This window comes from Martes martes (genome assembly GCF_963455335.1).
Source record: "Martes martes genome assembly, chromosome: 1".
In the NCBI taxonomy this organism is placed as follows: domain Eukaryota; kingdom Metazoa; phylum Chordata; class Mammalia; order Carnivora; family Mustelidae; genus Martes; species Martes martes.
The window spans coordinates 1,226,120-1,239,563 of NC_137888.1; the positions used below are offsets into that span (position 1 = coordinate 1,226,120).

The window sequence follows — 13,444 nt, forward strand, 5'->3', positions numbered from 1 at the left end:
CCCCCCCCCGCCGCTTGTCCAGGCACAGGCTAGCCCCAAGGGACTCAGGAGGTCCCCGGGACCACCAGGGGGCTGGGAGAGACAGTGACGAGGCAGGGAGAATGGGTGGCCCCTTGTGGCTGCAGACACGCCGGCCACTTGTGCGCTGTGTGACCACGTCGCCCAGAGAATTTTGATCTGGATTCGAATGAATTCCTCTGTTCTTTAAACCACGGCCAGCCCGGCCCAGCTCCCAGCGTCTGCGGCGACCCCCACCTGCTTTCCCCTTGGTCCTGCTGTGGGAGGGGCACGGAGGCCGGGGCAGCGAACGGTGACAACAATGGATTTGGAAATGCAGCCTCGTCCCTTTTATTGTCAGGATCCAGGCCACCTCTGTCCCCAGGAATCGGCTGTGCCCCGGTGACGGCTCCTGTTTGAACAGACGGGGACTGTCTGGCGCTCGCTCTCTCCCGACTGCCGAAGCCCGTGGCCGGCCGCCGACGGGAAGCCACTCGCAGACCCCAGACGGCGGATGGAAGGGACCAGGCCGGCCGCTCTCTGCCCGGCGGGTGACAACATTCAGCGGCAGTTAGCATTTCTGCGGAGAACAGTTAAGAACAGGCGATTTGACCAACTCCAGGACGGAGACCCTCCCTGCTTTGCCCCTTTCAGGACCAAGCACGAGCCTCAGCGGGAGAAGCTTCGAGACACGCTCCGGGTTCTGCGGGCAGATGGTGTTTGCCTCGCACAGAAGGTCAGCCCTGACGGCAGCAGGTCCCGTCCCCGGGGGGGCGCGGGCTGCCCCGGGAGCTGATGAGTTCTGGGCGAAGGGAGAAAGACAGACACTGGTTGGAGGGCGGCCCTCCTCTCACTTGGCTTAGAAACACTCCGGGTCCAAACCAGCCTTCTCCGTCACGCTCTGTCCAAATGCACGGTCTGCTCTCTCCCCAGAAGGAGGCTCGGGACACACAGCAGGACACCCCGCTGACCCCGACTCCAACCCCTGCCCGAGGGCAGCCCAGGGAGGGGGCCTGCATGCCTGGGAACCGAGGGCCGGCGCAGCAGACTGTGCCGGGAGCCGACCCAGGGACCCCGGGGGTGGGCTGACCACGTCTCTGCGGACAGGCCGGAGCGAAGGGCGCCCAGCATGCAAGGCTGGGCTGGGAGGGGCTGGTAGAGAAGACCCGAGGCTTGGGGTTGGCTCCCATGCTGGGAAAACCTACACCCCCCCTTTTTTTTTTTTTTAAAGATTTTATTTATTTATTTGACAGACAGAGATCACAAGTAGGCAGAGAGGCAGGCAGAGAGAGAGGAGGAAGCAGGTTCCCTGCCGAGCAGAGAGCCCGATGCAGGGCTCGATCCCAGGACCCTGGGATCATGACCTGAGCCGAAGGCAGAGGCTTTAACTCACTGAGCCACCCAGGTTCCCAACCTACACCCTTTTAAAATACTTTTACTCCATAGCTTAATCTTTCAATTGCGAGTTTTTACAAAAGGTGGTTTCTGGCCTATTGTAAATATTAACGTGTTAAAGTAAACCCTTCCACTCCTCCCTCACGTGGAGGCACTTGCAACCCAGCAACCTTGGCTCCAGCCCTACTATGCGCCCAGCTCATGCACCCCTGCGCTTGTGGGCCCCACCCCCCGCCCCGTGTCCCTGCTGCACCTTGATTCAAACCTCCTGAACCCCGCTCTAGCCTACAGCCACGTCCCGTCACCAGCTCCCCGGGTCCTCGGCACCCCCGTTGCCTCTACTGCCCAAACACCCCAGAGACAGCGAGACCCTCAACAGGACGGCCAGGACCCGGGACCCACGTTTAATATCCTTCCCCCTTCCACCGTGAACTGTCCACCTCCCGCCTCCACCGTCTACGCCCGCATAACACTTCGGGATCAGAAGGTCGTCTGGAAAAGACGTTCATAGAAATTATGTAATTATCAACTGTCGATTCGACTAGGCTTTTGTTAGTGTTTGGAAAGCAAAGGGTGTAAACCACCCGGCCTGTGAAAGCCGTCGCTATCTGTCACTGTGAGTTCCGGGGCACCGGCAGCTCTGCCCACACACATCAAGGGACTGTCGTTGGTCCGTGGCCCCCCCGTCAGGGGTCACGAGTACTACCTAGTTTCTTTCCTCCTAGACATGCCAAGGGGAGCTGCGGACGTCGAAGCGTTAATTTCATTGCTTTTATGCCAACTCGACATTTTAAAATAAAAGTCTTCTGTCATTCCGTTATCTTAAGTGTTTTTTCACCCAAACTCAGAGCTGCCGATTGAATTCGTTCTATTCATGGCCCACGTCCTGCCTGTGATCTCATTCTTCTTGTCAAACCATCGAACCAAATTAGACTGATTTTCTGTCAAGAAAGGTCTGACCCACTTTTTCAATTGCAATAAGGGAATTAACACACTTTCCCAAGGATGTTCCAAAAGAAAAACACTGAGAAATGAAACTGTAGAAGACACGCTATGAAGTAAGTTCCCGGAGGCGGTAAACATTGACACAAAACCCACGTTACAACAGGCCATGAAAAGAGGAAGTGCTACATGATGCTTCCCTTTGTAAGAAACTCACAAATTTAAATAAATACGTAGGTAAATGCCCAGGCTGTCCAGTGAGTGAGGGGAATGATAAAATCTGTGTGTTCGTGTGTTTGTTGAATATTACTACCCCTCAGGAGCTAAAGACGAAATGAGAACTAAACGTAAAAACCGTTTCTAAAACGTCCCTCCTTCGCCAATTCTCTCGCGCATGAGGATCTGCGTTTCCTTCGTGTTTGATGAGAGAGAGACGCGCACACGCGGCCACGAGTGAGTTAGTCTGGCCGCCGGCGCACGGCGAGCTGCCGGCCGTGGGACCCCGCGCTGACCACTGTCCCCCCAGACGCTCTTGTGCGGGTCCTGGGATCCCGGGTCTCACCTGAGCATCTCGCAGAAGCCGCCGTCGGTGCGGGTCCTCGTGGGAAGGCTGTGGGGCCGTGAACCCGTACCGGTTCGTGCGCCTCCAGGCTCTACATCACGGGAGACTCAGGCAAGTGGCAGGATGGCCACGAGCAAACCCGCACCTCTGGCTGCCCGCTGTCCCCGTGTCCCGGGGACGGATGAAGCAGCGTAAACGTTAGGAAGAGAGCATGCGGGGAGCCGGACGTCGGTTCCGGGGACGGTGGAGCGTGAGTACGTGCCTTAGGAGACGCTGTCAGTGGCTCCCATTTATGAACCTTCCTGGGCGCCCGGCTGCTCTGTTGGTGCGGGGTCATGAGTTCGAGCCCCACGTTGGACGTAGAGATGACTTAAAAAAACAAAAAACCCTTCCTGATAGTTCCCTTAATTTTTTTTAAACTTGGGGAATTTACATTCGATGGCATTTTGTTTTTTCTGTGTACATTACCTGTGTTTATGTAAAAACAAATCCATGAGCCCTTACATTCTACCATAAAAATGGAATTTTTAAAAAAGTCTGTTCAGGGGCGCCTGGGTGGCTCAGTCGGTTACACAACTGCCTCCGGCTCAGGTCACGATCCGAGGTCCTCGGATGGAGTCCCGCATCGGGCTCCCTGCTCAGCAGGGACTCTGCTCCCCCCCGCCCCTCCCCCTGCTTGTGCACTCTCTCACTCTCTCTCTCTGCCAAGTAAATAAATAAACTCTTAAAGAAAGGAAGTCCCAGCCAGGTCACCTGCTGCAGCTCGGCTGTGACCCTCGCCTACGTGGGAAGGTCGGTGTGTGGCCGGGTCACCCGGTCGGCCGGGTGTCAGCAGTTGCCATCAGCCCCCAAACGTCTCGGGACATCCTAGTCTTTGTCCGTTGCGTCGTCCCAGCCGACTTCACCCGTCCGTCAGCTCATCTACTGTGCTCGTGGCTTCCAATTCTTGTTTTCTTGTCCATTCTTACAACTTTTACCAAGTTCATTTTAAACTCTGGGGTCTGCTCTGAAACATCGGCATGCATCCTTACTGAGTCTAATCCAACACCAACCATTTGGATTTTCCTGGTTGTGCTTTTCAAACATCTCATCTCCCCGAGGAGGGTTGTCGCCTGCTCCAACAGCGTGTTCGGGACCTCAGTGTGACCCCAGGGTGCTGAGGGGCAGAATAGGTGGGGAGCCCCAGGAAGAGGGCCCAGACTCAGGGCACGCCGGAGCCCCCGGATGCTGTGGCCCTGCGGGTGGGATCAGGCAGGCGGGGAAGCACGGGGCCCCCCACAGGGCACAGGGCCTTTGCACGGCCCTGACTGCTGCGGGGGACGTGCCCACGGCCCCCACCCCATGGCATGTGCGCGCCTGTGGTCGTAGCCCAGCCCAAAAGCTGAACCGCAACAGCCCTGCGTGCCCCACGGAGCAGCCGGCTGGGGTCTCCGCTGAGCCTCCGTGCGCAGGGCTGCACAGGGTGGCCGCGGGCACGGTTTCGGGGCTCCGTCGTGCGCGGCTGCTCCGCAGTTGTGGGACCCGTGCTCCCCGCAGGGTCATGGGGGGGGCGCACGGTGCCTGCAGGCGCCCATGGGGGCTTGGGCGCTGCGACGTGGGGGCGCGGGGGGCAGGTATGGGCTCTCCGCGGGGCGGGGGAGCGTGGGCCCAGCAAGCGGTGAGGTGCGACTGACTCTGAGCTCCGCTCCCGGATTCCCGCTCCTGCCACAGCGTCCGACCTGCGAGCTCGCCGGGCCTGTTGCCTCTGCTCCTACTAAATATTTGCTTTAATTATTTAAACATTTAATTATGTCACTAATATTAAAGCTTATTAAATAACTGCTCCTCCCTCCAGCGAGGCCCCGCCTGGAGCCAGCACCCGGCTCTGTCTGACCACCCCCCTCCCTCACGCCTTCCCTTCCCGTGGGGGCTGCGGGCGGGCACTTCCAGCGACCTTCCCCGGGAGGCTCAGCCTGCGCCGTGGCCTCTGCGGTGCCAGCACCTGGGCGGGCGGGTCACGGTGACAGGTCCCCAGCCTCACGGCCACCAGGTGAGCGCCTCGAGGCACAGCCAGCAGCCCCCCCACCATGAACTGGCAGGGGGCTTGCTGTCCCTGTCCTTTCTCAGAAGCTTAATGTGTCTTTTTAGGCTACATATTTTCATTTTATCTAATTTTTTTAAAAGATTGATTTGAGGGGGGAGGGGCAGAGGGAGAGACAGAGACTCTCAGGCAGCCTCCCTGCTGAGCTCGATCCCAGGACCCTGAGCTCACCACCTGTGCAGAAACCGAGTCATTCGCTCAACCAACCGAGCCCCCCAGGAGCCCCACGTATTTAATGTTGCTTTTATTGTGGGAAAATAACAGAATCAAATTGATGCAAAACAGAGCAAATCATTTGTCAACAGTACGTTTTATTTGTGTGGGGATTTTTACTTTTAAAAACATTTTCCTGGTTATTTTTCTCTGAATTGTAAGAACATCAGACAAATGGGTAAGCTTTAAAAGAGTAAAATTAAATTAAAATCACGCCGAATCCTCAATCACTCACAGGGGACTGGGCTGTCCCATGTACGCGTGTACGGAAAGCGTCGGCATTTCTTTACCGCTAAATGCAAACGGTGGTAAAACAGTGCGATTAGCAAATGGTGGGTTTGGAGCATTTGTTAATTACCCGCTACCTGATTCGTTAATTACCAATCTCTGGTAATTGGTCTCCGCAGCCGGTTTCACCCGGTTTATTATGAACGTCCTGCAGAAACGTGAGCCCTGAATAGTAAAGCTCCCCCTGCCCCGCAACTTAGCGGCTGGGCCGTCTCCCCGCACCTGACAGTCCCCGCCCAGCGGCCACTGGCGTCCGCGCCCTTCCTGTGTCTCCCCGCTCATGCCGCCCTCACACAGCCCGGCAGGTCAGTGGGGACGACACCGTCGTCCCTTCTTACCCGCAGGCTCTCGCCCGGGGGCCGCTGTTTCACGGTCCTCTACACAACTTCCACGTGGGAGTGGGCGTGATGCGTGCTCAGGAAGGCAGCGCGGGACCCACGGGTCCCAGGGGCTCAGAGGAACCGTCCTGAGTCGGGCAAATGTGCTGAGCACGGGGGCGGCGCGCAGGGGACAAGCCCGGCGGGCGGCTCTCAGCCGGTGCTTACGCACCCCTGCCAATTATACTCATCAGGACGGACTGCGAGGGGACCGAGGGGAGAACTAGCAAGGAGAGAAAAGCCAGCCACACGGAACGGTGGAACACTGTGTCTTTTATTGAGAACATCTCCAGTCCTTTGTCTACAGGACAGCGACTCATGCTTGGTTCCGGCTGGTCTCGGTGCGAGGGGAAGCTCATGCGGGTTGCACGTGTGGTATATACATCAGTATACATACAGAGGACACCGGGGCCTGGGTCTTAGCGACAGGGCTCTTGGCTGAATTACATTCATAGAAAAGTGTCCAAATTCTAAAATAAAACACAATAAAAGCACATCACCCAGTATCTGGAGAAGCCAACGGCTTCCAGGCTCACTCGACACACATTCCACAGCCTGCCTTGGAACACTGGTGGTGGCGTCCAGAAGGACGGGCGTCGGCTCCCGATGTCCCGTCGGCCCACGGCAGGCCGAGCTGCATGTTCTTGGGGCTGGGGCTCGTCCCTGCATCGTGAGCGAGCGCACACAGCGGCTCCAGAGGACAGCGACGCGTCCGGATCGAGCCAGACCCTGGCCTCGCTGGCCCCAAGGACGTGACTGGCCGCGTGGCTAGAGAGGGGGGTCACAGGACACGCCAGGGGACAAGGACAGACAACACTGGACACGCACATGGTCACAAATACTCTGCCCTTCCCGCTTACATAGTTGGGGGGTTGATAACGAGGACTCTTTTGAGAGACTCTCTAACTTCGTAGATTTTAGGGATGGGAAAGTCAGCCGATTTTACTTTTGCTAGAACAAATTTACGGTTGGGGTAGACCCTGTATTTTGGTGTAAAATGTTTCAGAAATAAAAAAAAAAAAATCTGGTATTTGTGTTTTGAGAAAAAGCGGCGGGGCGTGCAGCCCTCCCCCACAGCGTTCACTGAGCCCACCCTCAGGTCTGCCCGAGAGCGGCACCCGCCCCAGCGTCACTGCATGAAAGCACGAGAAACACTGTTTTTACAAAGAAAGTGGCGATCCCGTCGTCTGGGCAGCAGGGAGATCATGGGAATAAAAACACATCCCAGGAAAATGAATGCCGGGTGAGATGTTGGCTTGTACATTTTAAAATAAAGTAACTGTTTCTGATTAAATGAGTCAAGCACACTCTGATTCAGAATCAGAATCGCGCTCTGTGGCATCTGACCTGCGAAGAGGGGACGCCGGCCTGGCTGACCCGGGCGGCGGGAAGAGACCCGCCGGGGACACCGCTGTGACTCAGGCCTTCCTCTAGCAGGATAGTGGCCCGCGGCTGGTGTCTTCATGGAATTAATAGGTTTAGCGAACAAAACAGAAGAGAACCCTCCCAACCCCCTGGTCAAAATGTCCTCAAAATTGAACATCTTTCTCAAAAACCCAAGTTCTTGGCTGTGTCAAATTGTCTAAGCCTCTAGAATCCTGATTAAGGGCACCGTATGCCAAGTGACGCCTGGGGAGACAGGGTCGTGCACAATGAGCCTCGGAAGGGACCCTTTCAAAGGCCGAGTCTCCTGACCCGGCGCCTGGAGGAGTTCACGTTTCTGCTTGTTCTGCTCCAGCCGTCCGACCTGGGGGCCGCCCGGGGTCCCAGGTGGACGGGGCTCCCTTCCTCCCTCCCGACCCACCTGTGGGGCCTGGACACTCGCACAGCTGGGGGTCCGCCGGGACCGGCACACAGGACAGCCACGCACTCGGAGCGGGGACACCGCGCTCGCCTCAGCGGTTAGCGGGAGGGAGGGAGTCAGACATACTGGGTCGTGTTTGTATGTATATGCAATATATTTCCACTGAACTTTTCATCAAAATCCACATATTTTTTTTTTAAAAACTAAGTCCATCTCCCAATCCCCATTAGAAAAAATACCATTTATCGAGAGAATAAAAACGCAGGGCTCTCGGATGTTCTGTGTGTGGCAGCACCTGCTTGGGGAGGGCGGCGACACCAGCTGACACCCTTCCTGCCACAGCGGAGAGAAGGCCGCGGCCCCTGAGCCAAACCACACCCCTGGGTCCCTGCCGCACGCCAGCCCCCCCCCCGCCCCCCAGGGACCGCTCGCGACAGGGGCAGGCACAGCGCTTCTGGTCCGAGTCTCCTGCGCTGAGCACGTGGGGGCCGGGCCGAGGTGACCGTGGCCGCCCTGCTCCTGTTCTGCGTTTCCACAGTCCGGCCAGGTGAGGCGGGGTCTCCCGGCTCTGCCTACAGCCTCCACAGCCGCCCCCGCCCACTTGCGCAGAAAGGCCCTGACGCAGCAGGGGCAGGACGCCCCCCGGGCTCCTGTCTGATCCTGAGTGGAAGCAACAAGGCAATTGGTGCAAATCTCTGAGCTCAGGTCCAGGTGCCCCAGGACCCTTGCCCGCACTCCTGACTGTCTGCTGGCTCAGCCCGGGGCCACCCGGGGGGCTGGGGGGTTGCGGCAGCGCCCCTGGGCCACCCCGGGCACCAGCAGCACCCCTTCCCTGCCGTGACCGTCAACGTCCAGACCCTGGTGGGGACGACGCCCGCGGCACGCTGCCTCACCGGCTTCCAGCCTGAATACTGACTTTCAAACGTGTCTTTGATAAAGCTGGAAAGAAGAATTTAAAAATACGCCTTAGTGGCATTTTCTAAGAACGAGTCTATCTACTTAATTAGTCCTATTTCCTTCCTGTGAAGATGTCGGAGAGTCGTCCGTCTCCGTGGGATTCGGAGACAGGGAGGGGGGTCTTAGGCTGACTTGCGCACGGGCCCCTACGGCTTCCTCCTATCCCTGAAAGTCAGACACTGTTGAGAACCTCACGAGAAGGGCCAGGATCACGGCCCCGTGTCGTCTCTGGTTACTGAGAAGTAAACCAACACACGTTTTCCATGATGTGATCCCAGGAGGAGCACAGAAGCTTCTAGGGGACTGAAGGCTCTGGGGGTCTGGGCTGCGCCCCCTCGGGCACACGCCGTCACGGCGCGGGGGACCCGGGGGAGCGCAGGGCCGGGCCCCTCCCGCGGCTCTTCTGCGCTGGGACGACCCGCCGAGGGATCCGGGGGACCTGCCCGCGGCGCGGCTGCGAGGCTTCTCCTCCTGCCTCTACTTCCTCACCTTCCCCACAGATAGATGCTCTTCTGCAATTAAAAGAACGTGGCCTAAGAGTGACTGGATATAATTACTTTATAAACCACGTTCCTAACTCTGAATAAATTATTTATTCAAAAATTTCACACAAAGTAATTTCTATTTTCCTAAACTTAAGGAAGCCCTACTCAGTAGAACTCAATTTCTAAACGTAAACGGAGATGGAAAGCAGTCACTGGGTCATTCCGGGGGTAACGGTGTTGTAGAGGGAGACGCTGGACCCCACACCCTCCCTGCCCGGCACCCCGCGTCCCCACACCCCTGCCCCCAGTTCGGACGTGAGGCTCCGGAGACGGCGCCGGACGCCCAGCACCCCGCGTCCCCACACCCCTGCCCCCAGTTCGGACGTGAGGCTCCGGAGACGGCGCCGGACGCCCGGCACCCCGCGTCCCCACACCCCTGCCCCCAGTTCGGACGTGAGGCTCCGGAGACGGCGCCGGGCGCGGGCAGCCTCGGCCCCGCGCCGCCGGTCAGGCCGTGAGAGAGAACTGATCCTGCTCCGTGGGCTTCTCCACCCAGGCGCCCAGCCCCGCCTTGATGAACGCTTTGAACAGACACGCCTTGGCGGCCTGGTACTCCTTGGCCACCAGCTTGGAGTCGTGGTACATGTTGGGCTTAGTGATCCTGGAGCGCAGCAGGCTGGTGGGAGCCTGTGAAGAGTTCAAACACAAGCACAAGTGTGGAAGCAGCCGGAGCAGAAACCGAAGCTCAGTAAGACATTCAAAACCTGGGGTGTCCCATGCAGGCTTCCGGGGGGACGACACCTGCCGGAAGGCGCCTGCCTCCCAGGGCTGCATCGCGGGGGCGGAGCGCGAGCCCCGGGGCGGTCTGTGAACTGTCCCCACACAGGGTCCAGGCCAAACAGGCGTTTTCGGACCCCAGGCTCTAAAGAGGCACTTCCGCGGGGAGCTGATTCTCATTCCAAGGTGAGTGTTTTCAGCCATTCACAACCCAGCCCCTGACTGGCCACTTGGTCGCGCGCGAGGACTCGGGGGCGCTGCCCCGCGGCTGCCTGACTCGTGCTGGTGCCGATCGTGAGAGTAAACGCAGTGCAAGCCCTCGGCCCGGGCGCCCGTCCTGTAGGACCAGGGCCCGAACTCGGTGGCTCCTGTCCACATGGCCACGCCGAGGGCACCGCCTGCTCTGTAACAAACACCCGCCACCACCGATGAAGGGGAACCAGGAAAATGCCCGTTGACCGGAGGAGACTTTATCGGGGGAAACGGACTCCGCCCTCCAGCAGGAAACAGGCCCAGCGCCTTCTAAGGGCTGCGGGAGCCCTGGCTCTCCCTCCTCCGGGTGGGGCCAGGCGGAGACTTCCCAGGGGGATGCAGGGGCGGGGCGGGAGGAGCTGCGCAGGAGGCTTTACTGGGGAGATCCGGGGCCACACTCTCAGGCTGGAGGAGAAGAGCCCGGAAGGCTGGGGAGTGGCTGCGCGGGAGGCGCGGGGCGTCAGGGGGGCGGCTGCGGGGAGGGGGGGCGGCTGCGGGGAGGTGGGGCCGGTACCTTGCCGTGCACACGCATCCAGCGACAGTACAAGGCGTGCTTACACAGGCGGGACGCACGGCCCAGCTCGTCCTTCCCTGTCGTGGCGTTGATGACCTCGATGGCCGTGTCGCCCACCGTCCAGTTGACGCTGAAGTTGGGCGCCTTCCCCGGCTGCCGCGCTTCCGCGTTGCTGATGCCTGGAGCGGAGAGACACGGGTGAGGGACGAGGAGCCCACGGCGCGCCTGAGGGGTGTGAGCGGCCCAGGTGCACTCACCCCTGCCCAGGGCCCCCTGCCGCCGCCCCGGAGCGGCCTTGACTGTGCTCAGGAGGTGGGCAGGGCCCGCAGACACCCAGAGCCCGTCGGACGTCACAGCACCGCTGAGCGCCCTCGGATCAACCGCTCCGAGCGCGGGCGCGCGAGCCCCTTCTGGGGCTGAGTCGGGTCCCGCAAGGTTGTGCGGGTGAGCGCGGCCCTCACGCGCACGCCCCGAGCGCCCCACATGCCAGGGCGGGGCACGGACAGGCTACCCGCCCCCCCCGGCACTGTACCCACGACACGGGAAGCAGCACAGACACGGCCTCTCGTACGGACGGACAGACACGTTCTCTCACCACACGGACGCGGTCTTGTCGCAGCGACCCGAGCCTCACGTGGTGGGGCGGGGAGATTTTTAAAGGACACTCAGGTGACTGGGAGCGGGGCGCTCACCTCCCCTCATCGGGGCCGCGGGCGCGACCGTCCACACCTCGGGGGGACACGGGCCACCCTGGCACGGAGCGCGTCTTCAGGACACAGCCCCAACGGCGGCCGGCCGGGCGCGGGGCCCGGAGGAGGAGCTCGGCCCCAGCACGGGCTGCCTGCCGCTCCCTGACCGCCGGGCCGGCGAGCTCCGCGGGGCGCCCACCCCGGGGCCCTCGCGCCGTCTCTGCTCCGCACGACGGTGGCCCCCGCCCCCGAACAGGAAGCCAACACCACAGGTGGGCCAGCAGGGAAGCTTCATCGCGGAGGAGCCCCAGTTCTTCAGGCAAAGCAGCCGCCTGCGTCAGAGCAGGGTGAAAAGTCCTCCTCGAAAGCCACCCGCGTCTGCGACGGCTGCCACTCCAGAGGGCCCTCGGCCGGGGGGCAGAACGCTCCCGTGGCGGCACCAGGACGTGGCGGCACTCAGGACGCCGGGAGCCCCGGCCCTCTCCTGCAGGCTCCTCTGCTCCTCACCACAAGGCCGGCCACGGCCGGTGCCAGCTCGAGCCGTCTGCGCGCCCGGGAAGCTCCTCCCGCAGTCCGTGCAAAGGCCCGGGGGCTGCCTTGTGACCTGCTTCTGAGGAAGAAGTCAGGATCGTGCGCGTCACTCTCTCGTGCCAACACCCGGGCAGTGAGCGCTTCTACTTCCCAGAGGCCTCTTCACTGACGTGTCCCAGACCACGAGGGCACGGCCTCAGGAATTTTCACAAAGGGAGCACACCCGTCACCAGCGTCCCAGCAGCCGGTCACCAACCAGGGCCCACTTGTCTGGGAGCTCTCCTGCCTCATGACCAGTCCTGCCCTGCGTGGGTCATCACGGCACTGACCCCAGCACGCTGGCCGGGGCTGCCCGCTGGGAGCCTTGCCTTTGTGGGGCCATTTACACACACGGACTCCCGTGCGCCGCACCCTTCGCTCGAGGTCACGTGTGGGAGTCACACACCCCGCGACAGAGCTGCCACCTGCCCCGCCTTTGCACCTGGGACCCCGCTGGGGGACATGCCACTGGAGGCTTCCTCACTCTGTTGTTCTTCTAGTACTTGGCTATTCTGAAGACTGTGTGTGAGCATTCCTGACCAGGTTTCGGCAACACAAGGCCAGGTGTCTGACGGATACACACCAGGCACGCAACGGCCGGGTATGTGTGCGCAATGTCACACGGAAGCGTTGAAAATACCAGGCAGACCAGGTCAAGCTGGCTAGAGATGTTTCCTACTTGTCACCTGGAAACGCTACAGGGAACCACGAAACGGAGCGGCAGTGTCTGCTGGTGAGCAGCGCGCGGTCCACCACTCAGTCGACTCACCCCACAGTTCAAGAAGCCACTCGAAACACAGGAAAATCAACTGAAATTACAAATCGATTCAACAAAATTACCTTCCTAGAAAGAAACCCCACTGGCTGGGGCAGTCCCTGAACTTCCGCGCAGCGACGAGCTCACGTTCTCGCGAAGCACACGGTCACACAGGGCGCTGGTGCTGTCCCACGGCCCGCGCTGCTCACGCGGCCCCTGGTATCTACGGCACCTGCTTCTTTTTCCACTTGTCGAGATTAAACACAATTTTAAAGGTTCTGGGTGGGATATCACTCACAGCTTTTGGTTAGATTTTGATAAAACCGTCCTGTCGGTAAGCGAAGGGCCATGAGGAGCCTCAGTCCACCCACCCGAGAGGCCAGAGCCGACCAGATTACGGGGAACCGCGGCCCGTGGGCCATCAGCAGTGAGACATACGGCCTGCCTACGGCTCTTTTCCAGCACAAAAAGAATCAGGAAGACGGGGCCAGAATCTGTTTTTTTAAAGGCTTTAAACAAACGCTGATCTTGCGGAGACAGAAAATGCGATGTGTGTAGCCCACCTTCCTGGGACGTGATGGCGGCAGGGCTCAACCTGACACCCCAGTCACACCCCCTCCATCACAGGGCTGTGGGTCTCCATACACAAGCTCCCCGGCCGGCCACAGCAGACGGGCCGCGGACAGCACAGTTCTGGTGTGCCACACAGCCCGCAGGCCCCCAGTCAGGGCTCGCAGGGCAGGAGCAGCCCTCTGTGGGCACAGCTACACGGGCAGCTTCTCCTG

The 13,444-nt window shown here is 60.1% G+C and overlaps 1 protein-coding gene across 1 annotated transcript in view; it reads right to left on the reverse strand.

Annotated features, from left to right (window-relative positions):
- Positions 1-9,190: 9,190 nt before the first annotated feature.
- The window catches only part of ADARB1 (adenosine deaminase RNA specific B1), an 82,314-nt gene continuing 78,060 nt past the window's right edge, over positions 9,191-13,444 (reverse strand). Inside the window, exons 9-10 of the mRNA XM_080828416.1 lie at positions 10,644-10,822; positions 9,191-9,787 (exon numbers count right to left, since the gene is read on the reverse strand). Coding sequence (XP_080684542.1) covers positions 9,608-9,787; positions 10,644-10,822 — 359 coding nt within the window. The 3' untranslated portion in view covers positions 9,191-9,607. The remainder of the gene's footprint in view (positions 9,788-10,643; positions 10,823-13,444) is intronic.